General features: G+C 33.2%; 2 protein-coding genes across 3 annotated transcripts in view; one reads left to right on the forward strand and one right to left on the reverse strand.

Moving 5' to 3' along the window:
* The window catches only part of UTS2B (urotensin 2B), a 50,021-nt gene extending 45,026 nt beyond the window's left edge, over nucleotides 1–4,995 (forward strand). The window contains exon 5 of the mRNA XM_079101564.1: nucleotides 4,972–4,995. The gene's annotated coding sequence lies outside the window, so the exon portion shown is untranslated. The remainder of the gene's footprint in view (nucleotides 1–4,971) is intronic.
* OSTN (osteocrin) overlaps nucleotides 1–19,211 on the reverse strand; it is a 41,119-nt gene extending 21,908 nt beyond the window's left edge. The window contains exons 1-4 of one of the 2 annotated variants that reach the window (XM_079101563.1): nucleotides 19,053–19,211; nucleotides 6,672–6,770; nucleotides 4,947–5,161; nucleotides 2,413–2,506 (exon numbers count right to left, since the gene is read on the reverse strand). In XM_079101563.1, coding sequence (XP_078957689.1) covers nucleotides 2,470–2,506; nucleotides 4,947–5,161; nucleotides 6,672–6,770 — 351 coding nt within the window. In that variant the 5' untranslated portion in view covers nucleotides 19,053–19,211 and the 3' untranslated portion in view covers nucleotides 2,413–2,469. Of the gene's footprint in view, nucleotides 1–2,412; nucleotides 2,507–4,946; nucleotides 5,162–6,671; nucleotides 6,771–19,052 lie in introns of those variants that run through there. The other variant, XM_079101562.1, reaches the window with a different exon arrangement.
* Nucleotides 19,212–20,158: the final 947 nt, after the last annotated feature.

Below are 20,158 nucleotides of genomic sequence, written 5' to 3' on the forward strand. Positions count from 1 at the left end.
ACCTGGAACTTTGTGACAACCAGAAATGACAAATACTATCAGACTACATTTTAGTTGTTATACTTTGAAATGTTTTTATTTCAGCATTTCTTGAAATTATTGTTTTTAGATCCATTTCTAAATCTTGTTATTTTGTGTATCAATAAGCATATATATTAATATATTACAAATTGATGATTCTGTTTCTAAATAACTCGTAACTGCTGAATTCTTTTGACTTCTATCCATTCAAAAGTAATATTCTGAGATAGGGGATATAGGTTTCTTCAAAGTGCCAAAATGACCTATGGCAGAAAAAGCTTATGAACCTCTCAGCTGAGTGATGGATACAATTGTTAGGGCTAGAGTATGGGTGACAGAAATCAGTTACCTTTTCTCTATGAGTAAGAAGGTGGAGAACATGTGTCTGAGAAGAAAAAAAAATGTATGGTGTGTACATAAAAACCACAGATGTTTATAAACAAATTAGAAAATATTTACATTCATGCATATTAAAGTAATAAATTTCCAGTGTTATGAAATAAAAAAATAGTGAACCAAAGCTATCATTCCATCTATTAAGATGAAAGCAAGGCCAATAATCCTTAGTAGAAATCTCCCCTGTAAAATAACTGTAATTTTTTAACTATATATCATTGTTACTAAATATGTGAAGATATATATTTTAGTCCTGTGACTCTATTATACATATTCAAGGATATTTAAATATATTTGTAATGTAAAATATTAACCTTGAATATTTAAAAATTATTACACATTATAAGAAGTATAAAATTATTTTATTAAAACTCAAGGAGTATAGGAATGTCTTATGCAGTATTTATTATTTATCTCCTATAGTTTTGCATCTCTCTAATATACAAAGTAAATTTAAGTTTTGCTTTAAGACCAGAACAGGAATTCTTGTTTAAAAAAAAGAATGTTGCAGAAAAATATCACAGGAAATGCAATTGGAGTTTTAATTTGAATGCACAAAATATCAGTCATCCACAATAAAATATAAAAATATAAAGAGTCTAGCTTAGAAAAAAAATGTTCAACTGTTCAAGCTCATGGGTCAGTCTTGTGCAAATGAAGTGTCACCAAAAGCTCCTATTTATGCAGGAATACTCAGAGGTAAAATGATCAGATTATGAGAGCTATAACCTAATCAACCCATCCTATTTTGTGGACCGACTGAGTGGTAACTGTAGAAAGGTGGGGGATGGTTGGAGAAAGTGGGTCACTGGGATTGTGCCCTGGAAAGGTGTATCTTCCCTTTCTACTTCCCTTCTTCCCTCCCTTCCTCTCTCTGCTTCCTTACCTTTCCAGGACCCCAGTAGCTTTTCTCTGTTGGGCACTTCCCCCATGACGTGCCGCTTCAACTTGGCTCCACAGCAATGGAGTTTTGCCTAGTCTAAGTTGTTCTTGGATATTTTGCTCACCGCGATGTAGAAGCTGGCTAAACACTATTTATACAATATTGGATGGAACCTTTCAGTATGGCTCCAGGAATAGAATGAAGTTATGGGAGGTTTGCATTGCACAGTACAGAGGGCATTCTAAAAGCATCCCTGTGTGACCCCAACTCTCCTTCCCGATTTCATTTATTATCCAGCGTTTAAAAAAATTTCCTAACATCAAGTCCACACCATGCTATCCAGGTCTCCCAATACCACATCCCAAATATTCAAGTCTCTAAGCTATCTTTTACAAGATTTTCTCTTAACAGAATAATGTTCCTAATTCTCTTAATCTGCAAGAATATTAGTTATTCCTGTCAAAATTTGTTCTTATTGCTGAATTTAAGAATTTAGCATTTATTGAAAACCATATACAAATCTGCACAATATTGTCAAATGGTAATTTTTCTCCTCTGCTCCCACAAAACTTATTTTTCAGTTTTTTTATTATTTAAAAATCTGTACTCAACTTTAGTAAGATATGATCAACTAAAATTGTGTATATTTATGGTGTATAATGCGATATTTTGAAACATATAGGCATTGTAAAATGATTGAATCAAGTTAACATGTATCACCTCACATAACTAAACAGTAAAAATCTACTCTCTAAGCAATTTTAAAGTATATAATACATTATTATTAGCTGTAATCACCAAAAATATTAATCTTGTCTAACTGAAATTTTGAACCCTTCAAGCAACATTTGCACACCCAGACCATAGGAAACATGATTTCACTATCTGCTTTTATGAGTTTGATTTCTTTTTGATTCCATATATGTCCTACAAAATTTATTAGATTAAATGTTATGTTACAATTTCTTATTCTATTGTCCATATCTTTTTGATATATTCTGAATTATTTCCTTAGGATGGGTTTATATACCTTTTTGCGGGGTCTAATCTGCTATTTATCTTATTGTTTGGTTTTCAAAAATATCTGCTATAGGCAGTTGTGGTGGTACACACCTGAAATCCCAGTGTTTTGGGAGGCAAGAGGATTGTGAGTTCAAAGCCAACCTCAGTCAAAGGAAGCTGTTAAGCAACTTAGTGAGAGCCTGTCTAAATAAAATGCAAAATAGGGTTGGGAATGTGACCCAGTGGTTGAGTTTCCCTGAATTCAACCCCCAGTAACCCCCCAAAAATCTGTTATAAAATATTTCAGACCCATCCTAGAATAGAATAGTGTAATGAACTCCCTTGAACTCCTTAATCTAAGGCAATTACCAATTTATTGTGAACCTTGGTTTATCTGGTCCACTTCTGCTTTGGTATTATGTTGAAGCAAATCTCAGATAAATAAAGACTGTCTCAGTTACACTGATTCAACATACTTTTTTTTTTTTTTTTGTCTTTTCACAGTGGTGAGAAAGCCATACTTATTTAGTGAGAAACATGCTTTGAATTTTGAATCTTTACTTTTTTCGGGACTGACGATCTTTAGCAAGATACTGCTTCCAATGAGCCTCATAATCATGAGCATAAATAAGCAATAGTCTACAATGTATTGTGTTGCTTGTTACGTTGTTCAGTAGGTGGGATGTATTAAATGAATCTCGACTAGTGATATTTTCATCTTATGCTGGGTAACCCCATAATAAGCTGAGGAGCATCCGTACTTTCATATTTAATTATTTTTCTGAAGTGTCTCTCATTCTGAACGATGGTATCATTTTCCCATTTGATAGTAAATAATAATTGATATTAAATAGGTACTGCTTACATTCACAGCTATCTTTTACAGATGTTAACTTTTAAAAATATTATTGTTCGAATCAGAATGTAAGAAAAAAATTATTAATGCTTAGTAAGTCTCTTAGGTCTACTTTAACCCCCTTCTCCTTCCCTCTCTTTCCCTCTTCTTTTTTCCTATTATTTCTTGAAGAAACTGGATTATTTGTCCTGTAGTTTCCCACAGTCTGGATTTTGCTATTTGTGTCTTTGTAGTGTTTCTGATAACATTCCTGTCTTTCACGTTTCCTGAAAATTGCTGGGTGGATCTAGAGACAAGACTATCTTTTTTTTCTGCGAACGCTCTGCTCTCTTTAGTGGGACTGGCTTCTTTCAGGAGGCATGTAATGACTTGCTTTTTTCCCCTGTGAGGCTGGCAGTATTCAAAGATCATTGTCTAGATCCTATATACAGTAGGGTGTACAAAATAAAGATATCCCAGTTCTGTTATTCTTTCTTCATTTATTAGAGAGAACATTTCTACAAAATATTTCTACAGCATCTGCTCATTTTATCATTTTCTGATTATTTTAACTGTAAAGAGAAAATTTCACATCTACTATCAATAGTGGAGTTTTCAAAAGAAAGGAAAGATTAATGTTCTCTCCATTTACAAGTTTTTAAAGCTATGAACTGAAAATTAGTGTTCTGTAAAGAAGACCCATTAGGCTTTAAAATATCATTTTTAATACATAATTTATGCTGATTTGGTGCATTGTATTTAATATTTTTACTGAAGCCCAGATTCTCATACTTCAGATCCTTTTGACCTGATCATCATAATAACATGCTTTCTTGCCATCAGGGTTCTCAAGACAGTTAAAAGATAGATAGATAATAAAAAAATGGGACTTTAAAGAATTTAGTGATAAATAGGATATTCAGGGTAAGAAAAGGAATCCTAGTAATTCCCCAGAGAATTTTGTATGGTAATTGGGTGGTCTCTTGTGCCTTTGCTAATATGAAATATACAGCATAAAGAACAGATATTGGGGGCATAAAAAATGAATTAAGTTCAGAATTAATGCTGTAAAGTTACTCGCTGATTCTTTAAACATAAATTAATTAAGGGAGATCAATAATTGAGGGAGATGCATTTATTCTAATTCTTTTACATTGATTAAAATGTCACAATGCACTTTAATTTGATTATCATGTTTGTTTTTTTTACAGAGATAGGTAATCACACCCATTTTGTAGACAAATAAGCTGAGGATTACAGAGGGTAAGCTACTTTTAAAAGTTTTCAGGCTAGAAAAGAGCAGAAATTTGACTTAAACACATGTTTTGAAGCTTCAAGTTCTGAGGGCTCTTCACTATTTCTTGGTAGAGGAAAATGCATTAATTCACATGTTTTGGAAAGCTTTGAATCAAGGATAAAAACAATGGTATTCTGGATGCTTCTATCAAGTAGAAAACTCAGGTGATCAGAACATTAATCCCATTATGTACACGTTCTCCTTTACCTTCCAAACACAGAAATGTCTTACAACAACCATGGTTCTTGTCTTTTGGAGGATCCGCCTTAGGGAACCTTCTGATAGGAATGCTAATGCACACAGCAGCAGTCATTTTGTTTCTTAATCACTACTTCCAAAATCACACTATTAAACCCACAAGTTTAATACCAGGTCAATTCTGTTGGCATAGAGTTTTTTTCACTGTTTTTTTTTTTTTTTTTTTTTTTTTAATGTTTAATTCTCTTTACTTTGGAAACTAGAATGAAAGGATCAGAGAGTGCGAATTTCCCTTCTCCAAAGGACTCGCTTACCTCTGTTTAACTTTATGATCTGCAGAGCCAGCTGAGAGTCTGTCTAGGGGAGACCCAAAGCCAGAGAAACTCCTCTTCTTCTTTGTCTCTGTCACATCGTTCTCCAAAGATACCAGCTCATCGAGGAGCAAGAGTTTTGCAGCCAGGTCAGTGGCTGATTTCACCTCTCGGACTGTGGGTGGTGACTGCACATGTGTGACTCCGGAATCAAAGGCCTGTAGAGCAGAGAAAGATGGTTCTAATCTTTAAATGAAGAAACCCAAATAGGTAAAGTTAGTGTATACTTCCTGTGTTCAGATGACACGCCTTTTGTGTAACATTCTATAATTTCTCATGGAATTATGTATCACACAGAAAGCTAAACTTCTGGGGAAGGAAACATTCAAAGGTAGAATATATATATCCAAGAAAAAACAAATTAAACAAAAACTCCAGGCTTGTCTTTAAAATTTAACATAGATTATTGTTTTGATTCTATACCATGAAGGACTGAATCCTAGAGTGTTTTATCTATACCTTTTTCATCATTGTACCTATTATATACCTATTACCTTATTGATATTAAATTGCTTACAATATACTTGTATTCCTTATCAGATTGTAAATAACTTGAGGACAATGACTGCCTGATTAATCTTTAGTTTTTTCTATTCAATGCATAGCTCAGTATTTTACTCAGAATTAGTACTCAGTAGATGACTGATGAATATTTATTGAACGAACTCTGAAAAAAAAAAAATAAACCTCTTGCTATTTCCCTTTAATCACTCATTTGTTATTTATTTATAAAACCTATTAAAAGTCCACTCTATGCCAGACTCTGCATTACATAGAAGGGATACAAAAAAGAAGAAAAGTTGGTCTGTGTGCCCAGGGACTTAATTTCTCCATCCATGTAATTTATTCACAAGTAATCTGTGAGTGTCAACAATGGGTCAGAACTAACCCAATTTAACTTCAAGGTCCAGGATAAAATACCTTGTTTGCTTAGTTGTTACATATATTGTCACTTTGTACTTCATCCAAAGTCATAATACAGGTATGGATGCTCTGATTGTGAAGTCTGTTTTTTTTTTTTTTTTTTTTTTCCTTCCTTTCCTAGACCCACCAAAACAAAACAAAACAAAACAAACAAAACAAATCCTCTGCTTCTATTAAGGATCCCTGTCATTCTGCAGCATAGGAAACACTACTCCTTTTTTAAGAGCCTGAGAATATTTCTCCAAGGGAGGAAACTAGCTCCAGGGATTTCTTTTCCTCCTCCCTCCCTTTCATCACGTTTTTCCATTTATCTCATTCTTGGTCATAACACAGAAACTGAAGAAGGGCTGGAATGCAAGAAAGAAATCCAAAAGAGGAGGAGATAGACCTTCAAAGGCAAAGGTCTTACATGATCTCCCAAAGCAACCTCCACAAAATATTCTTCCAACTAATATACATACAAAATAGAGTTTTGTTTCTTTAAGGTATCCTTGATTCTCAGGGGGGGATTGGAAACTATAGAATTCATGTAAGATTAAGCCTTTTGTAAGATGCATTTCAAATTCTCACTTTATGTTATTTAAGAAGTACAGAGAATAAAAAAAAAGAAATAACACCTTTTTCCTCGATTTTGTGTTATCAAGATATGTCCCAAATATTTTTTAATTGTACCTCCTGACTATAGTAAAAATAGCTCGTGTTCATAAAAATATAGATAAAGTCCTTTAAGCTAGTTCATATTACCTCTGTGGCTGTATTCACTGAGAGCACTTTTCCTGAGCTCCACAACATCAAAGACACAGCCAGGACGAAATGTGCACTTGCCAGTCTCCAGTCCAGCATCTAAGGGTCACATAGATCAGGGTTAGCATTGACTAATTTTGAACAGAAATATAGAAAACAAAATCTCCGAAGAAGCATGTTGAATGCACATGATAAGCCAAATTATTCACTTCTGTGTACTGAAGTGTATTTCTACAAAACTTAATACTTATTAGAAGCTGTCCATCTTCCAGAATGAATTCAATCAAGGCTTCATTTCCACAGAAACCTAGATTGGGTTCATATAGCTATAATAATAATTAAATTCAAAATAACTTGGGGTCCAAGAAAGTCATATAACTGTATTCTTTGTCTATTACAGAGATAGAAGTCTCCTGCACCTAGGGAGGAATATGTGCAATTGGCAAGGTTAAAGAGAAAAAGACCCGGTAGTCTCTACACCAGAGAGAATGTGGTATATCTGAAAACATTTAAATTAAAAATTTCAAAAATTTATATTCTTGTTATGTCAGAATTTTTATGCAAGTTTTGAATTTTTATGCAAGTTTTTTCTTATAGAAAAATAGTGAAATTTAAATATATCCAAGTTAAAACTCTGTATCCAATCTAATAAACAAAATTAAAAGGCAAATAACAAAATGAAAGATATTAATAAATATTTAAAATAAAAATTAGCAGTAGAAACATGTAAATAAGTCTGATAAATAAAATGTAAAATATAGGCAATTAAATACAAATGGCCAAAGTTATGAATGGACATTTCATAGAAAAGGAGAGAAGTTAATGGAAAATAAACATCCCACAATATATGTAGCCTATTTAATGTAAATAAGAAGAGAAAGAATATACCATTTACACAATCAGATGAGCAAAAAATTTAAGATACCATTGCCGATGTTTAGAATAATGTTAGAGAAAAGAAAATGTAAAAAATGCCAAAGGTGTTGGAAATGGACCCTTATATTTGAAGAAAATTGGGCAATGAACAAAAGGGTTAAAAGTGGTCATGTGATACCTAAGACCCTTTATTTTGCTTCTGGGTATATATCTCTGAGAAACACTTACATGTTTATAAGGAGACAGGTGTCTGAAGTCCATACTCTCATTGTTCATAGCAGTAAAAAGCTGGAATCAACCCAAGTCATCCATTCAAAAGATAAGGGTTTGTCAATTGAGATTTATTCAAACTATGGACTTAAAGCAAGAGACTTAGATATGCTTATATTTACTATTTAATTATTTCAGTGTATTTGTATATTTCAATAAAACAGTTTTGGGAGAGGAATGGGAATTATAGAGCAATACATGTGTTATGATTTGGATGTGAGGTGTCCCCCAAAAGTTCACGTGTGAGACAATGCAAGAAGTTCAGAGGAGAAGTGATTGGGTTGTGAGAGTCTTAACTGATCAGTGAATTAATCCCCTGATGGGTTTAACTGAGTGATAGTTGAAGGCAGGTGGGGTGTGGCTGGAGGATATGGGGCTTCGGGGGCATGGCTTTGGGGTATATATTTGTATCTGGCAAGTGGCACTCTCTATCATCATGTGAGCTGCTTCCCTCCACCACACTTTTCCGCCATGATGTTCTGTCTCACCTGGAGTCTGGAGGAATGGAGCCAGCCTTCTATGGACTAAGATGTCTGAAACTATGAGCCCTTAAATAAACTTTTTCTACTGTACAATTGATATGGTCAGATCTTTTAGTCACAGCAGTGAAAAAGCTGACTAAAACAACGTGTCATAAAACTATATACCCAAATTGGAAATACATAAAACAATTCCATATATTTTTGGAATATATACATATAATTAAACTGTAAATGGATGGAACATGATTCATGAATATAAGTGCCTTGGAAGAGGAAGGAAGGTGAATAAGATTATGGAGGAAAGATAAAGTACTTAATTTTTAATGTAGAATCTTTAAAAAAAGTAAATATGTAAAAATATGGCAGTTTATAATTCTGTGTAGTAGGCACAAATTTGTGTTATTTATATATTTCTGATTTATAGTATATAGCCAATTAAAGCTCATCTAAGTTTTATATTGAGTTTGCTGGTTGCCAGCTTGAATACTGGACTCTGAACATTGCACAGTACAGGAGGAGACATTGCCTTACTAAGGGAAGATGGCAGGTAAGAGCCAGCTTGAATAGAGTTTTTGCCTTTAATACACATCATTGGGAAAGTCCCTAAGGTTCATCCTTAATGAATGAGAAGTCTCAGTACACTTCTGTTTCCTTAAAGAACAATCATTTGAAAATCCTACTGGGAGCAAAGAGAAAGGAATGCTAGCATGGAATCTGAAGTTGTGGGTTTGAGTCTCATTTTTTATTTTAGTATTAGTGTAACCTTGTATATATATCATTTAACCCACTTGAGCTTCGTTTACCTTATACATGAAGTAAGAAGTAATTCTCACCTCATAAGAGCTTTGAGAGGATTGAATTGATTTATGCATAGCCCCTTTATGTGGTATTTATAATTTGTAAGTGAAGGAATATTTATGAGCATTACTAAATATTTCTTTAATAACCACATACATTTTGGTGTGACTGAAGATTTTCTTTATGACATTTCCTTAAAAAATTGTTGTCTTAAAATGTCAGTGCAAATCTTAGTGATATGTTATATGCTAGAATATGAATAAATAAATGTTTTATGTACAAAGTGTGGCATTGGTATTAAGCATGTTTATTGAGATTTGATGAAGATAGAAATATTTTGGTATTGCCTATAAAATTTATTTTTATTAAATATAATTTTAATTTTCACATAGTTTAGCCCAAACTATTTGCTCATTATTTCATCAAATAATTTATTTTGAAATCTCACACTTATTGCTATTCACTATCTAGTCTGTTTTTTCCATCTTTTTCTAGAAGGAAACAGTAAATTCTTTGTTTTCTTTTTGCTAAACTGATATTTGATTTGAGTATTTTTGCTAAATATCAAAAAAACAATAAATCATGACTAAGTCTCTAAATTGAGAAAATAGATGAGAAATAATGCAACCAACCAAACACTGCCTTAGTTATTCCTTTAGAAAATCAGCCACTTAATCATAATTTGCGCTCATCTTTTTGATGTTTCTTCGACTTTCTTCCCATAAAGGAAAATATTTCAAGAACATAGCTATATTTTTAAAACTGATCTCATGTTTCTTATATATATTCTTTTAAAATAAAGTTCTCTCATTTAATCAAAGATAAACTACAATTGTGATGTTTTCCTTCCTCATTTTTATTATGTTAAAAATAGGTTACAAAGTGTGAAATTGCTCAATTTTATAAGTCTTTCCATGTGGATTTCCTTTAACTATTTTTATACACATCTTGCTAAGGTTTCTCTCCATTTCTGTAATCTTATAAATGGCACAGGATGATGGGTGTTTACATATTGATGATTATGTCTGAGGCATATATTTTTGTGCTTGGGTGTGTATAGGAAAAAAGTCATAATATATCATCTAACAGATAACCACATCCTGATTATTTGGATAGGGAGATGTAAAAATAAATGCCGAGTTAAATACAAGCATTTAATGGTTTAAAGCCAAGCTTGTAGCCAGTTAACCAAAAGGCCAAGTTCCTAAATATGGCATTTGGTACACTAATGAAAACAAGCACCCTGGCACCTGCCACACAAAAGACATTTGATTAACCAGTTGAAACTTGATTTCTACAAAATTAGAAACAGAGGAAATTATAGGGAGGAAAGGAAAAGACTACCTTTAGGCCCATTTCCCTATTTTGTTGATAGTGCATAAATATAGCACATGGTTTAAAAATCTCCTAAATCCCATGTATACTCTGGTTCACAGAGAGAACCTCAGGGATGTTCATTGACTATGTGAATTCACCAAAGGGTAAGAATGTGTACTTTTTCAGCACATCGATCATTTTTATTTAGTAGTATTCCTCTGAGTATTGAAGAATTTCAAAAGAGACAAGTGAACGTAGGATTTACTTTATACGATTTTGTGTGTTTTTCATTCTTAGACAACTGGAATATTGTTTAGAAAGTACATATAATATTCCAAAAGATCCAAGAGAAATATTTCACATAGTCTAACGTCTTCAGCTCTGTTTCATAGCTTTTCCACATGTAAGAATTTTCATCCTGAAAGACTCCTCCAAACTCAGGTTGGAACAGTGGTAGATGGATCAAGATGGAAGACATGAAGTTTTATCATTTAAGTTGGGGAAGCAACATATATTGCTTATTCCTCTAGAGCAGTGATAGTTCATATTGACATGCTGCTCTGAAAGTGCAGCAGTACAGAAACTGCCTTAAATATGTTTAAACCAAAGTTCAGTGAGATTATTAAAATGAAGAAAAATGTTTCATTATTAAGAATTAGTGCATCATCATTATTCATCGTTATTTTGAACAACAAATCTCTGAAGTGGTTGGACATGAAAAAAATAGATTGAAAATCATTATTTGAAAATAAGAAAGAGCAAACTGAACCTAAGTGCTAAATTTCAAGATGATAAAGGTGAAAAAGAGAAGCATTGTGAGCCAGTATCTGTCCTAATACATCTTAACACTAATAAAACTTTTAAATTATCTGTATTTGAAGAAAAACTACTTAAGTGATTAAAAATATTTCTCTTCAATCTGAGACTTTGCAATTAACATTTGACATATGGATAGTTGATACAAATGTTAGAAACTCAAATCTACCGGGTTTTGGGGTGAATCTTGATACCAACTGGGAATTTTTTATTTTCCCCAATATCGTGATTGAATATATTCAAAACAGACTCTCCTCCAGCCACATTTTCAACAAAAATTAAAAATTAGGTACTTAATTAAAGATTTATAGATTAATTCAACTTTCACTTTTTCTTTACCTTCTTTTCCCATTTAAAGAAAAAAAATTAACAGGACATTTTACAAAGGGAGCCTAGTTCTGACACCGTGGAATGGTCATGTGTGCCTGCTGATAACACTGCATCCAGGCTTTTTTCTCTGAAAAGGCAAATTGAATCATCATGACCAATAAATCGCTACAACTGTTAGTTCTTCAACTCACCCCTTAACCCACTTCATTAAGTTATAGTCACATAGGTATTTTTGAAAACAGAGAAAAGCTTGAGATATAGTAGACAGCAGAGTAACCATAAATTTCAGTTACTCTGCTGTCTTCTCTCTCTCTCTCTCTCTCAATCTATATATATTTTAAAGAGGGTCTACAAAGAACAATATTTAGCACAAAGTCCATGCAGTTCTCTGTGATAGAAAGACCTGATGTAGGAGTCCTCGGGTTGAGGTTCCTCACTGCCTCTGCTGGTATTTAATGATGTGATGTTTGCAAACCCTTTCTTCTCTATACAAAATAAAACAGAGTTCATAACTGACCGCTGATGTTGCTTTGGCTTTTAAAGTCAGTCAGTAAAGCTAGGTGCTGAAGGAAATGATGGTAGTTGGTACAGCTTTAGCTAGGAGAAGCTTCCTGCTGTTCCTCACATCAAGCTAGACGCTACGCAGAAGACTGCATCCTGGTTTTGACATAAATATTCTCCTCTATAATTTTAGGTATTTCTAGGTGAAAGAATTTCCAAACTTTTGCTATTAAGATGTCACTTATAGTGAGATATTCTATTTTTAAAATGTGTTTTAAAAAAGGAAAAATGCTATTCATTAAATTGTGACATGTTGTCAAATATAAGACTCCTTCCATATTCAGAGATGTTAAATGTAGGAAAGAATTGATAAAATATGGGGTACACACACAAACACAAACTTTCAAAACTTTACATGGAATTTTTTAAAAAACTTTTCCTTTTTTTCATTATGGATAAGCCACTAGATGAATTCCCCTACAGTTTCAAAACAAACAATTATTAGCATTAAGATTCAAGATGCCATAAAGTACAGTTATGTCCCCTCTTTTGGGCTCAGAGAAGGGAAGGATAGTAGTATGATACTCAACTCAATTATCAGATATAATTTTAAAATCACATAATTAAAATTAATAATTTTAAAGAGTTGACTGAGGCCTTACTCCTCACCATTTGGAATAGTCTATCAAGATAAAATGATTATTTGAACAGGCTCTCAGACATCAAAAATCTTAGTGGATGCAAAAGGATGGATACAAAAACAGGAGAGTTCTTTATGTTTTTATTAGCGCATTATCATTATACATAATACTGGGGTTCATTTTGAAGTAATTATACAAGCATGAAATATAATTTGCTCCAATTTAGTCCCAGTACTTCCCATTTTTTCCCCCTCTCCCTACCTCTGTTTGCCTTCTCCTACTTTACTGCTCTTATATTTATTCATAGTTTTTAAAAATCAGTGTTTTATAGCTATACATACAGGTGAAATCCACTATGGTATATTCATATATGTACAAAACATAATTCAGTCATTTTTATTCCACAGTTCCTCCCTTTTTCTGTCTCTCCTTCCTTCCCCTCCATCTCCTTTCTCTGCTCCATTGATCTTCCTTCTATTTTTATGGGATTCCCTGCCCTTCACATTTTCCCCTATTTTGGTCTTGAGAGAAAACATTGGACTTTTGACTTTCTAAGTCTGGCTTATTTTAATTAGCATGATGTTCTCTAGTGCCTTCCACTTACCGGCAAAAGCCACAGTTTCATTCTACTTTATGGCTGAGTAAAATTCCATTGTGTATAGATATCACATTTTCTTTATCCATTTATCTGTTGACAGGCCCCTGTGCTGGTTCCAAAGCTTGGATATGTGAATTGTGCTGTTATAAACATTGATGTGCCTGTATCACTATGGTATAAGGGAAATGCAAATCAAAACTACACTGAGATTTCATCTCCTTCCAGTCAGAATGGTGATTATCAAGAATACAAATAATAATAAATGCTGGTGAGGATGTGGGAGAAAAGATACACTCACATACTGTTAGTGGGAATGCAAATTAGTATAACCACTCTGGAAAGCACTATGGAGATTACACAAAAGACTAGGAAATAAAACCACTATATGACCCACCTATCTCACTCCTTGGAATTTATCCAAAAGAAATAAATCAGAAGATTTCGATAATAAGAATTTTCCACCAATATCAAATAATTAATTATAGCTGCATATATTTGCTATATAATGTTACTCCAAAAGTCTTGGCTATGAGTAAATGAGTATTTTAAAAATAAAACTTTCAGTTAATGAACAACTATTCAATAACATCAGAAAAATTATTTCTGGGATGGTGAGGAAAAACTCAAGATTAGATTTGAAAGATGGGGATAAATATCCTTGCTGTGCTCCTTATCAACTCGGTGACTTTGACTAAGATCCTTAAATTGTCAAATAAAAGTCACTTTTTTAATTCACAAAATTTTAATTAATAAATTTTAGTTAAATTTAATTATTTTATTGGCTTAGAATTAGTGAAAATTATGCAATAGATTTAGAGTTGCCAAGTAAGAGCAATAAGCATATTTGTCTATTTAATGTTATTTATTAAAAACATATAAGGATGTGAATTTACCTATGAAAAACTCTCATAATGTTTCTTATTTTATCATAGATAAAATATTTGCATTGGCAACTTTAAAAAGGTGCATGAAAACAGTTGTAAAGCATAAGATGATATGAAAAAATTGATTAAATGTTGTACAATTCATGATTAAGCTGAAGGTAGCTCTTTGAAGCCAAGCTCTTTTAGAAAACATAAAGGTTACATGCAGTGAACAATCACCTACACAATTTAGAGCCATTCATAAAGAGAGAATCTGCAAAATTTGTATTAAAAATTCAAGAAAAACAATTACAGTTTTTCCTTATGTAGACAATCCTGATATTTCAATGAGTAACAATGTTTGAATAGAATTTAAAAGAAGGCTGTTTGCAGTCTACTTCACTATGAAGCCAATTAGTTGGTTGAGACACTTCCTTGAACCTCATGCTGTTGGACTCTTTATTGGAGGTGTGATTCCATAGCCTTTGGTGAAGTTGGGCCCACAAACAACACAACTGAGTATAGTTGTGCCACTTAGTCCTTTACACATGGGGACCTCGTTTACAATCCTCACAGACTCCAATATGAGATTTTAAATCACTGAGGAGCAATTGAATCAAGAGAAATAGAATTATAGCTTGTAGCTTCTGTCACATATATCATCTATATCACTTTCATAAAATACATCTGAGAATTACTAATTTAAGATTCTTCTTATAAAATTTTATTTTAACAAATTGTGCGATGGACATCTTTATGGAGAATATGATTCTGAAAAGAAGGTGCAAACTGAAAGTGAGAAATTTAACACTTTGCAATTATTTAAAGAATTAAAATACTAGGTATGGGTTCTTCCCTATTTCTCATTGCTCTTCAATTGGCAGTAGTAAATTTTCCAAAGTCACAAAGCCAGTTAGAAGAGCCAGAACAACAACTTACATTTTCAGACTCCCAGTTACATGCTCTTTCAAGTACAACTTATTTGTGGAAGTATAAAACATTTTTCCATCTTCAAAACTAATTTCGTATAAAGCAAGATTTTTATGGATGAATTGTTAATGTGGTGGACATATGTCTTTTAAAATGACTTTCCCTGTGTGACACAAATCAGGAAGAATGATAATTTTCTAGTGCACACATATATCTGATTTTGTTCTATTTGGCACCGTCGTCATTCTTTTCTGATGCTATTGCCTTCCAAAAAATCTCAAAAATTTTGTGTTTAAGTGCCTCTGTTTTTTTTTCTTTTTGGTTGTTTGTTTAGTTGGAATTTTCAGACAACTAGTCTCTTATTTGCAAAAAAAAAAAAAAAAAAAAAAGGAGACAGACACCCACAATACTACTTTAAATAAAGATCCTATTTATTAGCAAACCCAGATCTGTGTGTTTACCAGGTTTATTTGTGGCTGTAAACTCCTTAGAGCAAAGACTATGCCATATTCCCCAAATCAATCTTAACACCTAGCTGAATACCTGGCATGGATTCAACATCACCTATTGAATGAATGAGTGAAGAAGCCTCATGTGGTAAAACAAACATGCAGGGCAGATATTAATATCCCAGTGTTATCAATATGGATACTGTTAATGCATATCAATAGTCATCTAGGTTTAGAATAAAGATTGATCCAAATCTTTACATCTATGTTAAAATGTGATGAAGTTCTTGCTAGAATCCTGACATGGCCATTACTTTTTCACATCATAGATTCTTGAAGAAAGCAATATGCTGCACCATTCTCCAATGATCATTCCTCCAGAGTTTAAAAGCTCTCCTTATTAGACATTACTCTGTACTTAGATCTCTGAATCACTAAACATTTCTTGATATAAAACTATGACATGTACAAGTCGAAAAGAACATTTGCATATGACTGTAGACAATTCTGCTAAGAAAATTTGTTCCTTAATTCTTATGCTCACAAATGGGAAAAGAGGGAACCTTTAAAACTATGGATAGGGAAAAGATGTAGAGTTGTTCATAAGCAAGTTGGTTGGCTATTCAGTACAGAGGTAATTTTTACGGAGCTTTAAAAGGCTTTCAGAGGGTAAAGGTGAATAAAGGAAGTAAAATGTAACACATAAATATGTGTTATTTATGGTGATAATGTGGGATATCACCACCCCTTTCCCTCTTCATCCCGCTTTGTACCCTATGTATAACATTTAATAAAAATCTTACATTTAAATAGCATTAAGCAAGCCAATATCATCAATGAAACAGTACCCTTCAAAATACAACTAAAGAAGGAAAAAAATAAATTTTATAATACTCAACCACAGGAAACATTTATGAGGCATACTCAGCATGTCAGGTACCAGGGATATAAACAAAAGGAAGTTATTCTCTTGGTCCTTCAGGTTGCTCTCTTGCAGAGATTTCTTCCCACAAGAATAGACACTCTGGAATGCATTCATTTCCTTCAGCCATAACTGTTATAAACAACCTTTAAATAATTTGCAGTGTTTATTTGGAAATTAATTTATGCTCTTTGAACTCACAAGTCAGGATAGATCAATATGTAAAGCATTATAATTCTATTTTGTCTAAAACTGATGAACTAAGGTTAAGCTGAGTTACTTTAGAACCCTGGTCTCTTAACTTCTGGTATTACATATACACTTTCCATTACAAAAATGTGCAGTAGTAGAAATGTGTCAAATCTTAGGTTGCATAGAACTTGATTTGTATCCTGATGTAGCATTTTACTTAGCCTCTGTATTTTAACATATTCATCAGGCAAATGGGGTTGAAAACATACTTTTCAGGTTTGTTGTGAGGAGTAAAAATAATATAGGTAAAGAGTTTGACATAAATCAATTAATAAATAATAATATTATCCTAACATTGCCTTCCAAATGTTGTGACTTAAAAACCTTTTCTACTTTTATGAAAAAAATATCAGTTTGCATTCTTAATATCAAGGAATAAAATTAGTCCTTAGAATCTAGAATTACAACATAGTGATAAAAAATAAAGCATAATAAAGAAAATAATGTTGAGTTGGGGTAAGGAATTTCACTAGAGAGAGTTCTAAGTAGCATTTACTGCATCGTCATTGTTTTCAGTAATAATATTTCCATGAAAATATTAGTATGTAATAATAGAGAATATCTTCCAGGGTAGAAAACAAAGGGAAGAGAGCTCAGTTCAACCCAAAGCATAATTACTCTTCTAATTTATTAACTGAAATGAATTTTTAATATCATTTCATGTGATATTTTAAAAAGCACAGTTTTCACATGTTTGGAACCTCACATATCAAAGGAATACAGAACTTTAGAAGGGAGAGGGTGATATTACACATTTTCGAATTTAGCACTAAACAGAAGGAGAATGAACTTGCTTAAGGGAGAGGAGATATGCAAGGGGCAGAGCAAGTTGGTGGCGAAGGCATGGTTAAGGAAGGGGCAGGTGCTTGGTAAGGAGACTTGAGCCCATGCTGGTGACTAGAACAGAGCAAGGAAAATGTGGAGGACCAGCAAGCAGTGCAAACAACTGAGGCACCTGTCAACACGTGACACTAATCTCTGCTCTGCTCCAGAGTGGTGTCCTAACACTTATTTGAAGAAAGGAGGAGAACTTTAGCTAAAAAGTGACTTAAATCAGAGATATCATCCAGCTGAAGTGGTGTGGTCTGCTTAGTAGGGTGTCCCAGGCTACAAAGGAACTTGCATCTCACCTATCTCACACCCCATAGACTGCAGCACCAATAAAGCTGAGTGACTTGTCCAGGGTCACAAAGCTGTTGCTATCAGGATTAACAAAGCTTGTTCTCCTCCAATTGGTGCCATGGAATCTAAGCAAAAGCTTTCTGGTGGGGAGGAATTACAATAAATGAGTATTGGCAAAGAAGTTAATGAGGTCATATCTAAAGATTAGCTCAGAGAGTCAGTGAATGGACTTCTTGAATGAAGCCACAGAGCAACTCAATTAGAGGGTGTACTTGAACTTTTATCTATAAAAGGCTCTTAGGAAAGTTCCATGAGACTGTTGAGTAGCATCAAAGAGCAAAGGACATACAAAATGTGCCTGATTATTTTGGGTAGACCATTATCTATGCCACTGTCTATTCTATAACTTATATGGACATTAAAATCACCACAATCCATTTCTCGAAGGATTACTCAAAAACAAATAATTCTCACATTCCTAATTCTATAGAATCTATTATGGTAATTCAAAGGAGTGCTATTTTACATTGTTGGAGCTGAATGTATTGAGCATATGCTTCTATTTCCAACCTGAAACAACAATTTAAGTTTTTCCTCAAACAGAACTCAAATGTTTATTTTATTTTATTAAGTCAATCACCAAATAGCAATAATACTTCAAATACTGAAAAATACACATGATTTAAATCACTTCAACTATATTAATACCATATTTGCATATTTTATTTTTATAATAAGAAAACAGGGTGTTTTAGGATTCATGAATATAGAATAGAGAATTTAATTTAGGATGTTCTTAAATTCTAATTTTGGAAGAAATAAGGTTAAAAGAAAAATTTCTTTTCTATCCAGGTTATTTAGGTCACTTTTATGTATTAGAATTTTTCTGATATTGAGCTTCTGTGATGAAAGCAAAATACTTCTAATGACAGAATCATTCTCTTGAGTTTTCTTTCTCTTTTGAAATGGAAAAAGAAGCACAAAGCAATCTAAGAAAAATAGTGTCTGAGCAAACCATAAGCTTCACCTTAAGCTTGTGCTATAAAAATATCCCAGCTTTTCTACTTCTTTGAGAGGGAAAAATTATTGAAAACATTTCTTATTTTAACAAAATCAAGGCATAAACAAAATATTTCACAAGTATGTGTAAGTAAATATACTACTTAAGAAGAAATAATTCCCTAGATCTTTATAAATTTTTACATTTAACTTACCTTGTGAAAAACCAGGGGAGCCTAACCTTAGAGTCCTGTATGTGCAGTTTCTCCCAAACTCAGCCCTGATGGTGAGTTTTCTCTGAGTTTTTATAGTCTCAGCCATACACCCCTTACTCCAATCCCTGCCTTTGCTGTCTCTTACATCATTTCTACAGATTTTCCACTGAACATATTCCCAAGCCTCTCTTCAAGCTCCCTTCTCTCTCTTTTCCCTCCCTCCCTCCTTCCTCCTCTTCCCTCCCTCCCTCCTTCCTTTCCTCTCTCCCTTTCTTCCTTTATTTATTCTATCTATTGCTTTGATTATGGCATTTAAGTAGCAATGGGAGCTTAACTCTGGAAAATTTAAGTCTACATTTAGTATTGTGTTTCATTTCCGACCCATCACCTCTTCCTGAGGTTTTAGTCCAACTCTGAATATTACAAATCATATTTGGGAAATTAAATGCACTAAGATTTGTTAAAGTCACCAGGGCATTTCAAAGTAAGACTTAGGGAGATTATAATCAGAAAACCAAACTGATTTATTGGTGTGTTTTTTGGACCTTTAAATTAAATGATTGTCCATGGAAATGATAAATAGTTCCAGCCTCAGTCAGGTGCACAGTGCTGTGTCAGTGAAACCAGCAGCTACTTCATAATTAACATGGCTATACTGGGAAGGCTGTCACTAGCAAACCTATAAATACCGAACTGTGACATGTGGGCTAAAAATGCAGACATCGTAATCATTCTTATCTTGCTCTTGTTCTCCAGCACTTTAATTTTCTTTCAATCCAAATATTCCTGCCTCTGTCTGAAAGTTTTCTCCATTTTCATCTCCTACTACTCACATGTATATCCTTAAATACACAAATTAGTAAAAAAATAAATGCTTAAGTTTTAAAGGTAATATATTATGACATTAGGTCATCATTGGCTTATTTGCTTCACCAGCAGGTCCCCATTTAACACATACAGAGACTGAGGCTCAGATAAATCAAGTGTCTTCATGAGAACATACAGCTAGGGGTTACTATCAGAGCCAGATTTCAAATACAGATTTCCTAATTCCGTATCCAGTTCTTTGCCCATAGCTGCATTTCTGACTCACTGGTTAAAGGCAA

Source organism: Sciurus vulgaris, assembly GCF_902686455.1.
Source record: "Sciurus vulgaris genome assembly, chromosome: 10".
In the NCBI taxonomy this organism is placed as follows: domain Eukaryota; kingdom Metazoa; phylum Chordata; class Mammalia; order Rodentia; family Sciuridae; genus Sciurus; species Sciurus vulgaris.